The following is an 18191-nucleotide window of genomic DNA, read 5'->3' as shown; positions in this document are numbered from 1 at the left end:
CAATGAATTAGAGTCAATGAAACTTTATATTATGAGCTATTATTGTTTAGAATTGGTATTTGAACTGCATGAAATTGAAGTCTGGTGGAATCATGAGTCCCGATCATCTCTTCATCTTGTTTCTTATTTTTAGTATTTTCCATTAACTAAGCCTAAAATCAATGTCATCGAGTCCGAATGAACGACAACCTTATTTACCACTGTCTAAAATTCGATCAATTTTTGGCGCCGCCGACGCGGACTTGTTTATAGATTTGTTTTTAGGTTTTATTTTTATTTTTATTATTTTTTTTTCTTTTAAGCGTTTTGGTATTTTATGTCTGCTTTCAGATTCGGAGCTAAGCTAAAGAAAAAGAGATTGCGCTGAAAAGAAAGACACAGCCCAAAAAGGAAAGAAAAATGAATCCAAAAGGACAAAGAAGAAGATTTTGTAAATAGTTATTTTATTTTAGATTTTATTTTCTTTTTATTTTTAGAAACTGTAATTAGGATTTTATTTTTTTGTAATCTTTTATTTTTGGACTTTTTGAGTTTTATTTTTGGAACAATGGACTTTATTATTTTTTAAAAACCTAAAGAAGGGTTAATTTAAATATTAAACTGCACAGGAAAGGATGACAGTTACGATACTGTCTTGGCCCTCGAGTTCGTACACTGACATAGGAGTCGGTGGACCGAGTCGACTTCAACGGTTCATCCCTCGTCTGGAACGGGAGGTAAGAATTCTAAACACCCGCGAATCCCCTGTCAGCGGGTTTACTGGATGATTTTGTCTGCATATATGTTGAGGAATTGAATACGGTTTTAAATTTCTAGTAAAGGGCAAGGCCTTGCCAAATTAAGATAAGGATTCGGATTTCATCACCGTTTCCTTCTTTCCCGCCTTATGAACACGTAACCTACGCGAACCTAAGCCTTAAAATTTGGACTAGAACGAGACGTAGGGTAACGAGCTTAATAGGAAAATCGTTCGAAAAATATTGGTTGCTCTATTAAGCATTCTTCGAAGTTCATGATGGTTAATGTAAGTTGAACGTGCCGCCTTGTAACCCGAGGAAACGTTTTCCGGTGAGGCATGGGTATCAAAGCTCCACTGATCTTATCTTGTCTCCATATAACTTACTTTAACTCAGATTGATTCCAGAGAGGTTTGCTGAAATTATAACGAATTGCCTTTCGAAAGAATAGAAGCTGGTCTAGAAACAATCTAAGTGGAGCCATCATGCTTTTTGCTCGCCAGATTAAGTAGGCTTGTTTTGGTCGAGTCAGCCTTGTTTGTGCTTGTGTAGAATTCCCTTGCAGTTAGGATGTCGAACTGGTATTACAATAGCCAATACAATGAATATCCGACTGAGAAATCCGACTGAGATATTTTTAGGACCATAGTGTGAATAGTGGTTGGGAACGCCAAACTTTTGAAGGTTACGGGTCATACCATGGTGAGCCCAATTATTATCCACACGCGTACCGGTCATACGAGCAAGATTCTTATACTTCTCCTCAACTAGAGTCGGCACGTAAGATACTTGAGTCAACACGTAAATTACTTCAGTCGACGTATAAGTCAACTGAGACAAATGACTTAGTCTTAGTTATGGGTGAAAGAACTGCAACCAATAGTGAACCTTCTACACATGATACCATCAGGAAGTCATGTGAGTCGATTCAGAAGCGTTTGTTAGAGGCGTAGAATGCTCAAAATAAGCTTAATTTTCAATATAGTGTTTCCAATAGTACCCTTGAAAATGAGGATAGTTATTCACATAATAAAGATAACAAGGTTAGAATTGGTAATACTACTTGTTTAGAAGAGATTCAATCATTTTCATGTTATTATAATGATGATTATGATGAGGATAGTATTGATGAAGACTCTGAAATATGTAGGCATAGTGATCAGGAATTTGTTGCTCCGGTTGAGTTTTATAATGATAATGTTATTTCTAGTACAAATCCAAATAATTTTAATAATTATTCACCTATTCAAAAGGACGAGGATTTGACTAGAAATATCCCCGTTTTAGACGATGTAGTATTTCCTTTTTACGAAACCAATAATGGTTTAGAGGAATAGTTTATTTGAGCATAGCTATTTAGAAACAATAGTCTTAGACAGAGAAAGTGAACTCGTAGAGATGAGTGAGGATGAACCTGACTTAGAAGAATCAATTGACCATTTCCAGGAATCTGATAACCTAGAAATTAGGGAAGTTATGACTAGTCTTTCTAGAGACACTGAAAACTCTAAATTTGGGGGTGATTATCATTCTCCATGTGCTTTAACTATTAGAAAGGTCCCTCACTTGGGACTTGACATATGTGCCTCAACCATTTTACAAGATTATCTTTATACACGTTTTCCTGAATCTAATGATCTCTAGAAAGAAGCTCAGTTGTTAGAAACCCATCTTCTTGTTGATGTGGTTAACCCAGGCTACGATACCTCAATTGACTTTGTTTTCCCACCAAAAACTTCTTCTCCAATTGTGGGAACTTTTGAAATTCAAACGTGTCAGATATTGAGTTTTGAGGCTAAACCTAATTACTTTATGAGATTAGGGTCAACACATTTTCTTAAGAATAACCACCACCGTGGTCAGCTGTATGAGTCAAATGTGATTGGCTTAGAGGATCCCCAATTATTCAGGTTATTGTTATGTGCTTCTAAGTTCCTAGTTGAGTATTTCCAAACTTTACAACCTGATCTTCAGGATCCTGCCTTTGAGGAAGTCCAGCCCATGAAAACATTTTTATCTAGACCCTTTTATAGAGCCTGATCCTGAACCACAACTAGATGTAGTTGTCTTCAACTAAAAAATAAGTAAGGGTAGGTTCGATATGTTTTTGGTCTTTTACAGCTTCCTATTCTTGTGGTTAGCACTTTTTGATTCAGATGACCCACAGTTATTCCGGCTGCTGCTATATGATTCTACGAGGTGACTAATTCTTCCAATGTCTGGCTGAAGACTTTAAACTTAGCACTTCTTGGGAAGCAACCCATGCTTATGCGTCGACATGGTAATATTCTTCCTTTTTCCTTTCCTTCAAGTGGTAACGATTTCTCCTTGTTCATGCTTTTAATTTCATCTTTAGAACATTGAGGACAATGTTAGATTTAAGTTTGGGGTATTGGAAAAAAATTGTTAGTCACAATAAATAAACTTCAAAGCCTAGAAATTTGTGTCAATTAAGGATAGCACTAACCGATCTAAGTGGATGGAAGCATCTTGGTTGTAGGAGTTGAGGAACCCGTAAAAGCATCTTGGATGGAAACATCTTGGTTGTAGAGTCTATTCATAAAAGCACAGAGTTCATGTGTTAGAAATAACATGGTAGTTTCGCCATATCTCGTTGAGTCCTTTTCACCTTCTGTTTTTCTTTTATTTTAATAATATGTTTCTCTAAGTGATTTGGTACGGTACACACATCGAATTGTTACCACTGCCAGGGTGAAATAGAGTGATTGAGATACCATAAAAAAATTGAAAAATGAAAGTTAGACCAGATCATCTGACCTACCGGAATAAATTCAATAAAATCAACCATTGGTTCCGTTGTATATGCCAGCTGAGTTGATCTAGAGTTAGGTTTATCGACCAATGGTTCCCTTGTATATGCCAGTTGTGTTGATATTAGTCAGACCAATATCTCAGTCCATTAGGATAGGTTTGTCTTGGCAGTGGCCTTCAGACAGATATGGGAAACACCGTTCACCTGAGTCAACATTGAAACCATCTACGTTTTTCTCTATATCCACCTTCTTGATCTTTTCATATGATTAGTTTGACTCCGGATATTGATGTTCATAGTGCGGCTGTCTGAGTAGAGCTCTGTCACTTATATATGAATTTTAGTATGCTTGAGTGCAAACTCGTGTACAACAATTGGAATTCGCATCAGGGTACTTCCTCCTGTAGTCAATGAGAGTATGCCAACCAAGGAGGTTCTTTAGCGCTATTCCAAGGTTCTGCATAGATATCTATGGCTTGAAGTATAAAGTTTTGTGCGTACATCTCTTGGAAACCCTCCCAAGACTATAACTCGGCGCACATGCACCACAACATTTACAACTGCCAGGTACATTTTTTCTTGCACTCTTTATTTTTTGTTTGGACCAAGCCCTAAGGCGATTTATTGATCAAACGCAAAGAAAGTTCTTGCACTCTTAAATTTGGGAAAATTCATATGAAGCTTATTCCCCGGGTTTACTTCAACTGTCTATACGGAATATGAACTGACAGTGGATAGGCTCAATGCTCTCAACTGGCAGGATGGATATGGTGATATCATTCAATGTCTGATATTTCAGCACGCTGTTCAACTTTTTATACAGTAATGCATACCCTAAGCAATTTAGTAGACCAAAAGAATATGTTATAGTAATAAGAGAAGAGCAGTTGAGCTAAAAGAAATATGTGAGATTGTTCAATCATTAGATGCAACCAAGTTGGGGATTCTGCAGGCTGATCGCATAGACATTTTTTTTTTCAGATGGAGGAGCACAAGTCCCGTCTAAATTTAACGAACAGTTTCCAGACTTCAATATTGTTGAACAGGTAGGAATTTTGAATGTGAATAAGAAAGAAACCGCAGATTTACAGGCGCAGCTTGAAGCTATGATCAGCGAGCTTGGTCGAAAGATGGAGCAACGCACTAAGGTATACGGCAATTTGTTCTTCATGATTTATATTGTTTTGGTTTTTAATTATTTTTTTTGGCATTGCAGTTAGTGAAACCAATACTAAATCGCGCATGGGTTGATGAGACAGTGCAGGATGCACCAATCAAATTGATGAGTACGTCCCTCATGCCGTTGCTACTTCTATGGGCACCAATAAGGTATGCTTGCTTTCTTCTTTTTTCCTGGTCCTCTCTAGCGGATATTGCATGAGACCCATGAGTTACATATTCACAAAATTTCATGCATATGAGGTTGCTGATAAGTGTGCAACTGCCATATCTAAGGTGCACTAAGTAATGATTACGTCAAGTTAGATACATACACGGGTTCAGTAATATTACTGCCAAGGCAGACTTATTAGAACATAGTGTTACTAAGCTAGGGGAGTTCATTACTTTTCAGCCATGTATGGATGGATTGAACTCCCTAGATGGCAGATAAACTAAATTCTTTTGAAACCAGTTACATATTGCTATTACGTTTGACATACAACCTTTTTTGACAGATTTTCTTCATTGTCTCTGTAATAGCCGGCAAGTGTTGTCATATTATTAGTTTGTGTAAGAATGTTATCTTTTCTAGGTATTTGGATGCAAGACCATCCCCTCATATTACACTGCCCATATGCATGAGGAAAAGGAAAGCACCTATTGACATCTTAGATTTCGATTATAGAAAAACTATCCCAGATTTCCTCTCTGCAAAATGGACCCCACCAACCCGGTGAATTTTGCAGCTTATTTCATATAGGTGTATCTATCTTCATATACAATGCGCACTCTACCAAAATTATCATTGGGTTGTCAGTGTCACCATGTTGCCTGCCGTGCATGTAATAAGAAAATTCGTGGAAAAATGGTGAATTGTTGGTGCACCAAATACAAATCAAAAGTGGAAATTCCAATAGTATGGTTGATGCTCTGTACTGTATAATATATTATCCATAATGTTAGCACATATCTACCCGTTATTTTATTAACGTAGTTGTCCTACAATATTTAACCGAGTAACCTAATTTACCTTGGACCCTTCGCAAGAGTTCATGTACAGTGTCTGGAAACCTCTTTTGTACATCATTGTTTAGAGCTAAAAAAACAGCAGAACTGGTGTTATCTTTCCATTTAAAAGCGGAGCAGGAACCTACATTTTACAGATTTTGAGTGTATTATTTGTTATGGATGAAAGTGTCCAATGATTGCTCACTTTAGTGTTGCCTTTTCCAGGATAATGCAAAAGACACGGCGTTATCTGGCTTTTCATGGGTCTTGCACCAACCGGTGGATTGACACGGTCACCAGACTCCTCTACCATGTTCTCCCTACATCTCTGTAATGGAAGCAAGACTCATCTTTCAAAATATGCTCACATTGTCTTTCGAAAGTCATGCACAGAAGTGAGTTACAAATCTGCTTTGGTAGATTGCAAATTCATAACATATGCATTTAACACTGTAAAAGATGTACGCTATATTGTTCAGATTGCTATTTGTGAGTCATTAAATAGCAAATGAGTGACTGTAACCAAAGCCGTGAATTTGGTATGTAAACATTAAGGGTTCCTATGTCAATTTTATGGCCTACTGTTGGTGGCAACAATATCGTTTCAAGGTCATTCCACCATTATATCTGTGCCGCCGTTACTGGGGTAAAATTTTGTTGTCTAATCTGATCATCTAAAAATTTCATTTTTGTGAAGGATGTGCACCCCCTAGCAGCTGTATATCATGGGTTACTTTTGTGTTTAAGCTCTTTTGACTTAAACAAAACACACAGAAGAACAAACTCTTAGAGACTGTTAAACGCCCCAGCTTAGGTCAGTGCGAAATAGCCCGTGCCGTCATTCCCTAGTCGACTTTTTTTTTTTTTTGAAAATAATACTTATATTACTGAGTTTCCATTAATCTGCGAATTCAGACTCTTCGGAGACAAACACATCATAAGTTGCTCTTCCAATGATTGAATTTGTTGGATTAACTTCAACAGAACGAGATAATGAAGCATTGTTATTGAAATTACATATACCATCCGCTTTGACATTGCAGGAATTAAAAAACTAGGAGCTTGATCATTTCAAGAAGTTGTTATACTCGATCTTCGCCCTTCTTTTGCCAACAAGTCTACCACCTTGTTTGCTCTTCAATCTACATGCTGAAATCCTTGAAATGATACCAATTGATCTGCTAACAATTTGACTTCATCTAAGATTGTGATGCTGAACCGTTGTTGCCTTTCCTTGTAAATACCATATTTTGCCTGATTGTCCTCCTTTATCGCCAGATTTTGTATGTTATTTCTGTTGGCCCATTGTGTTGCTCTAAGCAGAGCTACAACTTCTGCTTCTTCGGCTGAGAAGGTTCTGCACCATCCAAATTTTGCTGCTTGAAAGGTGACTGTCCAGTTGCGAATGATAAATCCAAAACCAGCATTAGTGTTTTCAGATAACCAAGAGGTATCATAGTTTAATTTAAAAGTGTTTACAACAGGAAGGTGCCAGTATATATCTCTGATCTGAGTAATGCTATTAGTTTCATGGATTGTTTTTCTATTTTCTGGATGCCAGTAAGCAAAGTGTCTAGAGATAGCTAGAGCTAATTGAACAGGTGTTCTAGTTTTATCTTCAAAAACTCTAAGACACCGTTCCTTCCATATGAACCAACACTTGGTTGCTGCTAATGCCATAGAAACAGAGTTTAAGTATCCTGACTGCCATTCATTATAGTGTTCTAAGAAGGATTTAGCATGCTGTTGGTTTAGAGATACTCCATGTGTATCCATTAGTGGTAAGCTCCAAACAATCTTTGCAAAATCATATTCAAAGAATATATGGTAAGTAGATTCTTCTATAGTCTTGCAGAAAACACATTTTCTATCTTCACCGTTGGCAGCACCCAATTTAAGCTTAGTTGGTAAAGCATCTTGCAAGCATTTCCAAATAAAAAGCTTAACTCTTTGTGACGTATCCATGCTCCATAATCCTTTCCAGAACTTTTTAGAAGATTGAGATAAAGAGTTTTACGGGTTTTAAAATTTTGCATATAAAGACTTGACAGAAAATTCACCATTTTTTGTTAAGGTCCATCTCAATTTATCTTTTTTCAGATGACCATTCCTATTAGTGAACAGGTTAATGTTAACTATTTCCTTAACTAGAGCATTATCGAAAGTTGATTGTAACAATTGTAAGTTCCAGTTTTTAGTGTCTGGATTAATCAATTCAGACACAAGTGTTATGTGAGTGTTTGACCTATGGACTGAGTTAGCCAAAGTCTATAATCTTGCTGGAAGCCATCTATCCTCCCATATATTTATTAATGCTACATACCCTACTTCCCATATACTATATTGTTTTATACGCTCAATGCCCTGAAGGATGCATTTCCATATCCAAGAAGCATGCGATTTCTTTTTGTAATGTAAAGCTCATGTCCTTTCGAAGTATTTACCCTTCAAAATTTGAGCCCACAGATCATCTGGCTGACTAACTAACCTCCAAGCTAGTCTATTAATCATTGCCTGATTTACTTTATTGGCTTCTTTAAATCCTAAACATCCCTGATAAATAGGTTTACACAAGAAGTCAAAAGCTTTAATGTAAATCCCTTTCGAGTTTGTGTGTTTGCCCCACCAGAAATCGCGTTGTAAGTTGTTAATTCTTTTAGCTATTTTTTTTAGCAAGACAAAACAACCCATGCTAAAGATGGGCATACTCGAGAGCACTGATTTATTCAAGACAATTTTACTAGGTTGAGATATAATTTTTTTCTAACCAGTTTTTTATCCTTCGTTCCATTTTTTCAATAATGTTGTTGAATGCCTTCAGTTTGGATGTATCTATGAAGAGTGGTACTCCTAAGTGAGTATCTTTTATGTTTATCTTCTTTATTTTCATTAATCTGCATATAATTCCCTGATGTTTGTTATGGACTCTCTTGCTAAAGAAGAGACCAGATTTAGTGAAATTTAATACTTGTCCAGATGCTTTACTGAACATCCGTATAGCTTCAAGAAGATAGTCGCAGCTAGTTAGGTCTGCTTTTGTAAACAATAGCAGATCATCTGCAAAGAAAAGGTGTGAGATGGGTTTCTCCTTTGGTTTCAGTTTAACACCCTGCACTTTCTTTTGTGTTTCTAGATGATTTAGATGCCGTGAAAAGACTTCTGTACATAAGATAAATAGATACAGAGACAATGGGTCTCCTTGTTTAATACCTCTAGAGGGTTTAAATTCCTTGCAAGGATTACCATTTAGAAGAACCACAATGGAAGTTGTTGATATGCATTGATGAATCAAGGTGCACCAATCTTTCGAGAAACCAAAAGCTTTTAAAGCTTTAAGTAGGAATGTCCAATTGACCCTATCAAAGGCCTTTGACATATCAATCTTAAGACCTATGTTTCCTTCTTTTTTTTTGCTTTTCTTCATTGAATGTTGTATTTCATGAGCCACAATTATGTTGTCTGAAATTTACCTAGAAGAGAGAAAAGCAGATTGCAACGGATAAATGATGTGTTCTAGGGATTTTTTAGTCTGTTAGCCATCAGCTTAGCTATAACTTTATACGGAGTGTTGTACAGACCAATTGGTATGTAATCGGTAGGGGTTTTAGGATGTTTTGTTTTAGGAATTAAAAACAGATAAGTTTTGTTCAGATTGCTATCTAGATTTTTGTTTTTGAAGAAATCCTTCACTACTGCCACTAGTTGGGAGCCCACAATGACCCAGTTATGTTTGAAAAAGCTCACCGGGAAGCCATCTGGCCCCGGTGCCTTGTTGGACTTAAGATTCTTTACTACCATCCAAATTTCCTCTGGTGAAGGTATTGCAGTTAAGGTTAAATTCTCTTCTATAGAGATAGTACTTTTGATGCGGGAGGAAATTTCCTCTTTGGGGTCTATAGAAGATTTAGTAAAAAGCTCAGAGAAATATGAAGTTAGAGTTTCATCAATTTCATCTCTGGAGGATACTACAGTGTTGTTTTTATCCTGAATACAATCAATGTTGTTTTTTTTCCTCCTTTTCAGTTTTGTGTTTCTTTCTCCTAGAGCTATTGTATTGTTCCTAGAATGTTGCTTTGCTATTTCTTCCTGTGTATCATATAGAGCTTATAATTCTAACATTTTCTTATTTATTAAGGTTTGAGCATTGGGAGTTGGGTTTTTGGCTTCTAAATTTTCTATAGTCTTTAGAAGACATTTAATCTTTTTATTTGGTTTACCGAAGATGTCTCTCTTCCAAGTATTAAGATTAATTCCTAGGTTAGTAATATTTTCTAAGAGATCCAAGACATGTCTATTGGTATTAATGTTCCAAGATTGTTTTATAACCTCAATGCATGATGATTCCTTAAGCCAAGTATCATAGAATTTAAAAGTGGGTACTAGATGGATGTGTAAAGAGTTTAAAGAAAGGCAAATTATCCCGTGATCTGACCCAATTGCCACTAAATTTTGCAGTGATGCTTCTTGGAATTCCTCATTTCATTCGGCATTTTCCATGGCTCTATCTAACCTCTGTTTAATGTTAGCACTTCCTTCCCTCTTATTACTCCAAGTAAATATATTCCCTATAAAACCTAAGTCTTCTAGACCTGTTCTCTGAATTAAATTCAGGATAGGCTCTACTTTTTTCTGTCAAATGGCAGTCCCCCTAATTTTTCCTCACTGTTGAAGATTATGTTAAGATCACCTATTACAAGCCATGACATTCCAATTAAGTTCACTCTCCGTGCAATATCTTCCAGATAACCCATAATTTCTAATTTGTTTTCAGGCTTAGGTGCTCCATAAAAGAGGTTAGAAGCCACTCCTTAGAGTAAAAAGTATTTTTAACTATGACATTGATCATGTTAAGGTTCCATTGAACCACTTCAAAATGAATTCCATCTACCCAACCAATTGCTAGACCTCCAGCTATTCCATCTGGATCTACAATATGGGTATTTGGGAAATAATCAAGTATATTCTTCATCAAGCTCCTTTGAGACTTGGTTTCAGACAAAAAAAAAGTCTGGTTTTTCATTGTTTAACAGGTGATGCAAATGTTGTTGAGTCTTTTTCTGACCACACCCTTGTGTATTCCAAGCTAAGATTTTCATAGGATCAGACAGAAGATAAAAAGGCCAAAAATTTAAAAACCTGAGTCTATTGATACCTCAGTCTAACAGCTAAGCCAGAAATAAGAACAATAAAATTGAAAGACTAAGGCAATGTAGAAGAAAATGTATGCAAGCTGTAAGATGTGTTAATGCTAAAGATTGAACAGAGGAAGCAAATAGTTGGAGATGTTTTTATAGAAAAGAAATAGGGGACTTACCTGAATGACCTGTTTCCCTTTTTCTGCAGCCTGGTCTTTGAGAAGCTCAATCTTTTCATTTATGGGAAGTGTATCCTCATCCAAGGTATTGAGAGACAGAGTAAAGTACCCATATTGGTTTAAAACATTTTCATCAAGAAGCTCATTTTCTACAGCATTTTGAAAAATAGAACGATTGAAATCATTTGAACCCAACGAGCTATGAGGTGAAGAAGTAAAATCAGATTGATCAGAGAAAGACATAGAGAAAGCTGGTACTATATTAGGGGAAAAGGGATATTGAATTCTATCCTCATTATGATTAGTATCCTAAAAAGAATCGTAGAAGGTGATGCACAATGCCGGTTTAGGTAATGAGTTATCATCAGAAATTGCATCATCCGGTGTGAAGTACTGCTCAATTGAGTCATCGAACTCCATGGATCCGTTTTCAATTGGTATAAAATCTTCATCATTTGGAGATGGAGAAGATAAGATTTGATTTACCACATCTTGTAGAAGTCCGGTGTTTCTAATTTGATAATCAGAATCTGAGATGTCTTCATACTGAGAATGAGAGAATAGGGGATGAGGTGGAGAAACCCAAAATCTCTGACGTTTGCCTAGAAGTGAAACTCCTCTTTCTAATTAATTTTCACCTTCCTCCGCCCTTACTAAAGAAGAATTATTGCAGGAAACATCGATGCAAGGGGTATTAGAAGGAAAGACCGAGTCAGGAGATAAGAGAGAGACGGGCTGGGCATTTGCACCATAGGAAATGGTGTCTCTATCTATTTGAGCATTAATGAGTACTTTAAACCCAGTAGCCCAACTCTACGATTCTTCAGCCGATTCCGAGTCAGGACCATCATCAAAAATATCCTATGATCTAAGATTGTATTTTATGACACATATTTCCTTTAAATGCCCTAGACGCTGACAAAAGTTGCATACCATGTATGGAAGTGTAAGTAAGTAAATGCTATGATCGACTCAGGGTGATGTCCCGCCTTAACTCTAGCAAAGGTTTTGAATTGTTTTTCAATGTTTATATTTATCCTAGCAAAAAAATCTTGTCCCTGAACAGGGATAGCATTAGTTGGATAAATTTTTGTCACAAAACGCAGGTGAGTGCCAATCTGAGCAATGATGTATTCATCAAAATGAAATGGTAGCAGGTTTAAATTTTTTACCCAAACAGTTATAATTTTCAATGAGTTTCTTTGAATCTGCATTCCCGGAAACCATGTGGCGATAGGAAAAGCATCACCATACAAATGCCCTAGTACATTTGTAAGTATGATGTTCATGGTTTCTTTGTCCGAGAATGAGACCATAAACACATTGTAACCTATCTGTTTAGTTTTGAAAATTGTTTTTTACCCATCTGAATTTCAGAGCTCTTGCAATGTTAGTTTTTGTAAAAGACGTTGTTGAAAATATCCTTGCAACAGTAGAGTTTTCATGGTTAAAACCTTTTAAAATAGGCACCTAGAACGAAAGTAATTGGGTTTTGAAAACCATTCTTTTTGTTGTTGCTTTTCCTATTGGACTTGGCTGAGAACTCATTTCTTCAAACATCAAAACCTGAGACAGAGAGACCATTTTTAACCTGGCCAAATTGGGATATATCCAGATTAATTGGGATATACCAAAATTAAACCCATCCAACCTAGTGTGCTACGGGGTGTCCAAAAAGACCAAATTGCCTAAAAAAAATCATGCCGACTGAAATCCATCCAAAATCTTTTTCCAAAACTCTAACTATGAAATCAAAAAAAAAAATCAAGAAGAAACTGAGAATGTGTATCATACGGGTTTTGAGATTGGGTACAAAATCATAACCAATCCCAAATCCTTTATGACTCAACATTTCCAAATGTCGGCAGGGTATTTTTTGTCGACGTATTATTCGGCAGGGTAATTTTTTGTCGACCTTGCCGACTTTTAATCTCTGAAATTAGCATTTACAGGGTCGGCACGTTATTCATCCTTATACCTTGCCGACTATAGTTTACTCGGCAGGTTATGAAATTAATACCTTGTCGACTAATCATGCATTTGTAACACCTTTTATGCATGTCAAAAATCTTATAGTCGGCAGGGTATTGTTTTGTCGACCTTGCCGACTTTTCATAGTCGGTATGGTATTTTTTTGTCGATCTTGCTGACTTTTCATATTTTCAGAATTGAAAGTGTTGATTCCTTCTGTAATTTCGAGTATGAAATCACTCAGCAGCTTTGCAATCCCCTTTATAGAAGTGTTTGGATAGTGTGGTCTCATTTCCGTTACAAAAGAAAAATCTCAAAAAAAAAAAATCATTAAAAATCATAACACATAATCCATGAATTCAATCCAAACAATACCTAATTTGAGAATTTTAATTCAACTAATTAACTAACTAAATTAATTAACCTAAATACATTCTTAGTGTTAATTAAGCAAGGATAGATTAGGTATTTCAAAAATAACTGGTTAAGGGGTGGTGTGTTTTATTTCATAATGACCCGAGTTTTGTCTTATTAGATATACCCCAATCAAGCCAGGATTTTTAAAAAACAACTTTGTTTTAGCCTGAATGCGAATCTCGATAGGGATGTGAGACTTAGATTTGAGGGAGGTGAATAGGGAGGTGGAGAATATAGAGGTGAACAACATTTCCGTTTGTTTTATTAGATAATAAACTGGGACACTAAAGAGACGGAAGACAGAAAGGGACTTTACTAGAGCTGGCAAACAAGCCAAAACCCGCGGGTTTGCCCGCCCCGACCCGTAAAAAATCCGCACCCGGTTCGGCTGGTGGCTAAACAAGCCGGGTTAGGCTTGTGAGTAAACGGGTTAACCCGTCCCGGCCCGTAAAACCGCGGGTACCACCCGTTAACCCGTCAAAAATCCCTAAGTAATAAGTTTTAGTTAATATCCACCGTCAGATCATCTAGCATTAATCCTATTCGTACATTTAAGATATAAAAAGAACGAAAACCCTAGCAGACAAAAGATCTCATTTCTTTTCCTCTTTCTTATCTTTCTTCTCCCCACTGCGGCTGCTCCTCACCAGTCAGCACCTCCATCTTTCTTCTGTTCTTTTTTTCTCTCTTCTTCTCTTCTCACAAAATACAAATCAGTCGTACATAGACAGGCGCTTCACCACCGGTGCACCACCACCACCCATGACCAATTTTCTCATCTGGTGAACTTTGTTTCTCTTAATTTTCTCATTATCTTAAAAGAAATAACTATTCAATTTTTAGCATTTTACAGAAGAAGAAAAAACCCTAAATAGTTGTTTTCTTATTAATACTGATTCAATTGGGTTGGGTGTCTCATTAGGAGGATTACAAGGCCTAAATTAATCGGGAAGAAGGAAGACTACGGCAGCAACTGGCTAAACATTTGGTTAATCGGAAAGAAGGAAGAATACGGCAGCAATTGGGTTGAATGTTTTTGAGATTTTGATTACTACTTTCGCTTCAATAACTGTTTTGGGTTTCAATTTAATTTGGGTTTGAAATTTTCAAATTCATTTATGTTTGTATGAATTTGTATAAGAATTAGATCTAAGTAAAATTGCTCTTGATTTTTGTCATATTTGAATTGTGTTGCAGCTGTTGATCTATTATGGTGTTTGAATTTGACGAACTGAAAAGAGGAGAATATTGTGGATGTGGTGTGAGTTGATATGAAGCTTGGGGGTCCTACTAATGGGTTGTTGTGCAAGCATGAGGTGTTGCAGGTTATGGAATTGAAATGTTGGTGCTGGTGATTATCATAGGCATGAGTCTGAGTTTGAGCAGAGAACACAACTGGAAAGAGTTCTTGCTAGTATTGAAGTCGTGAATTTCGGGATGGACTGAGCTGAAAATGAAGTGATTAGATATTTAGATACATGTTAGGTGTTACAGGGAAGGAGTTAAAAGGCCTGAAAATGGTTTAATGAATTTTAAGATGGGTATGGAGGTCTAATTTTTGTAATTTGTGTTTGATCATTTTATAAATTAAGTTAATTAATTTTTAATTTTAGTTCTAATTAAACAAGCCGGATTAACCAGTGAATCCGCAAGCTTTACCCGTTACGAGCGCGGGGTGAAGAAATAATTACCCGTGAAGAATGCCAACCCACAGGTTTTGGCCCGTGTTAATCCATACCCGTGTAACTCGTAACAAGCCAGCCCGGCCCGTCCGTTTGCCAGCTCTAGACTTTACAGAGCCATTACTACCGTAAAAGAAGGAATGAAAGTAGAGAATGAGAATTTACTTCTCACTTAGATTTTTATCATAGTTTTGTAAAAAAGCCTATTGGTCTAATATCTCCCCCGTATTAGCAGGCTAAAAATGCAGTACACCACCCCAAATTTGACGCGTGGGACTTTTTAAAATAATTTTAGAAAGTTTATCTTCTGATTGGCAAATAAATATCTTTTCACTGTTTCAACTATATAGAATTTTGATATTGACTAGAAATATACTACAACTATATAGCACGTTCATATTAAAACCACAAAAGCTAAGATAGAAAATAAGGGGTTGTCAATTGAGGCATACTATTCCACCAAAACAAAAAACAAAATTTAAGGCATACTGATACTAGTACGAACATCTTCAGCTGTGAGAGTATGAACATCTTCAGCTGTGAGAGATATCTGATCGTTGAATCCTGACTTATTACATGCCATTCGTTGGATATCATCTACAAACAATTCGATATTCCGATGAGAAGAACCACCATCAGCCACCGCAGCCTCAGCTGCTTCCTTCCATTTTACTGCGTTTTTCTTTATCTCTTCCGCGTTAGCACCTTTTGTAACTTCAAAGATACACCTCTCCACTTCATCTCTAGTTACCACTGGTGCTCCGTTCTTTCCTGTTGGAGTTTTCTTCGCTCTTATTCCAACTCCATAAACATCGATCAAGAACTTGGCGTTTGTATTCTGATCACCCCATTGAGGAAATGCAACGACCGGAACACCTGAAGTTAAACACTCCATGGAAGAATTCCATCCACAGTGAGTTATGAAACATGATACGGCTGAGTGAGCTAAAACTTGTTCTTGTGGACACCATTCTACCACCATTCCCTTTCCTTCCGCTTCTTCTTTGAAACCTTGAGGTAATTCCGGTTTAGAACCCATGTCTGGTGGTGGGGTTTTAACGACCCATAAAAACGGTGTCCCGGATTTTAACAGACCTGCACTTAATTCCTGGAGTTGCTCACTGGATAGAGCTACTACACTGCCAAAAGAAACGTAGACGACTGAATTTGGAGACTGAGAGTCTAGCCATTGAAGACAATCGTCTGTAGCCTTCCAGATATCTCCTCTAACACTAGCATTTTTTGTGGATCTAAACAAAGGACCAACGGGTTTGATCGGAGCTGATATACGAGACATAACTTCGATAGTTTCACGTTCTAGTTCTTCGAATGAATCAACCAACACACAAAAAGCTTTGTCGAGGTTCTTAAACTGACTTAATATTACCTTCCTCAAAGAATCGAAAGGATTCAACGTTAAAAAGTCGGGTATATCATCGAATTCCAGAGAAGGCAAACTAGGCAAATCAAGCACCATGTCTCTCTGATCAGGATTTGGGAAACTAGCAAGTTGGTGTTGAAAATTGTAGTAAATGGAGTAAACAGCGCAGGATTGAACCCATAATACAGCACAAGGGATTTCAAGTTCTGCGGCAACATCAGTTGCCCATGGAACAAATGGGTTGTTGATTATGCAGGAAACAGGTTTACCCGTTTCGGATTGTCGATTGATGAGTTCAATAAATGATTCACGTCCGGCAGTTTTCAGCTGGTGCATCCAGGTAGCAAGATTGGCTCGCTGTGGTTCATCGATCTCCCAACCATCAGAGAAGAACTCAAAACGAAGCTCACCCTGACCTATGTTGGTGCTCTTTGTGTTAGTTGCTTCTTTCATCATATGACCGATAGTTTCAGTTGTGGAGAAGGTGACTAGAAGACCCTTTGAAGCAAGACATTTTGCTAACCTGAGAAGAGGGTTAATATGACCTTGGGCAGGAAAGGAAACCAATAATACATGAAGGTTAGACTTCTTGCACTCCATTAATGGTGTGCCTAGCTCCTGATTTTCTTTCTGGAAATAATGTGGATGGATGGATACTCTCCTATGGGAGTAAATTTTTGATGGGGGCGTTTTATGACGGGGGCACGGGGGACAAATCATGTTTTGACATGTGTTTTTCCAATCGATTATTTTAACAAATTCGGCTAAATTTTTCCCTCGTATGAAATGAGAGAAAAGAAAGGTCTTGTGAGTTTGTATTTTGCATTATCAGAGGTTGACGATTATATAGATTTTGTTGAATAGACTGAAGTGTAGCATACGCAAGTGGTATGCCAGTTTGATTGGAATAAATGAGTAAAATTTATAAGGGTACCAAATTGGACGAGGTTGTACCGAAATTCATATTGGACAGAAAAATAATATGTGTTGGTACACCCCCAAATAACTTGATACCCCTATTAGGGGCCTTGTAAATAAGGTGCAGTAGTTTTCTCTTCGATAAATGATAGTGGTTAGAATCCCAAAATAGTGCTACAATGACCGGAAGAATCTACCGGGAATTCTCCTGTGTCTCATATAAAAGAGAGCTCCGGGGCCCACATGAAAAAAACATGAGCAGGTATTTTGTGTGAGACACGGGAGAATTTCGGATAAATTTTTCCCGTCAATCTTGCATTATTGGGAATCCCATCACCATCATTATATTTTATTTACTTTTACGGACTTTCACCATTCAAACTGTTTAAAAGTACACCCCGACGGTCATCTTTATGGTTTTGTTCAGTGTCTCCCCAATAATTTTTTGGTTGTCACTCAACTCTACAAAAGGAAAACGTTAAGATGTGGAAAGTGTTCCAACAGTCGTGAAGACTTAAAAGGAGTATAGTGAACTTTTTGAAAAATGGGTGTTTGTACTTCGTTTTTCAATCAATTTTTGTGGAAGGATGTTCGGGGAAAGATACCATTCGTCATAGAAGTGTGATGGATGTCGAACATTTTTTAAACTACCGTAACGAGAATGATGTAGTTATGGATTTGCTTACGGAGGAAAAAGTTAACGTATCAATAATAAATGATGAGAAATATTTTGAACCAGATGATAGTAACGCCACACAAACTGTGTCATCAAACAAGGCATTTCTAGCCCTAGTAACGATGGAAAGTGACTTGCTACAACACGGCCAAA

The 18191-nt window shown here is 37.0% G+C and overlaps 2 protein-coding genes across 2 annotated transcripts; both read right to left on the bottom strand.

The window, feature by feature from the left end:
- Window positions 1–6609: 6609 nt before the first annotated feature.
- LOC113346725 lies at window positions 6610–11659 on the bottom strand. The gene is made up of 2 exons (XM_026590220.1): window positions 10994–11659; window positions 6610–7070 (listed from the first exon to the last, which is right to left on the bottom strand). Exons 1-2 carry the CDS (start codon window positions 11234–11236, stop codon window positions 7005–7007), a joined length of 309 nt encoding a protein of 102 aa, XP_026446005.1. The 5' UTR covers window positions 11237–11659; the 3' UTR covers window positions 6610–7004.
- Window positions 11660–15390: 3731 nt separating this feature from the next.
- Window positions 15391–17317, bottom strand: LOC113346724 (gallate 1-beta-glucosyltransferase-like). Its single transcript, XM_026590219.1, has one exon. It carries the CDS (start codon window positions 17162–17164, stop codon window positions 15542–15544), a length of 1623 nt encoding a protein of 540 aa, XP_026446004.1. The 5' UTR covers window positions 17165–17317; the 3' UTR covers window positions 15391–15541.
- Window positions 17318–18191: the final 874 nt, after the last annotated feature.

This window comes from Papaver somniferum, chromosome 2, assembly GCF_003573695.1.
Source record: "Papaver somniferum cultivar HN1 chromosome 2, ASM357369v1, whole genome shotgun sequence".
Lineage (NCBI taxonomy): Eukaryota > Viridiplantae > Streptophyta > Magnoliopsida > Ranunculales > Papaveraceae > Papaver > Papaver somniferum.
The sequence above is the reverse complement of the archived record's forward strand: the minus strand, read 5'-3'. Positions and strand labels throughout refer to the sequence as shown.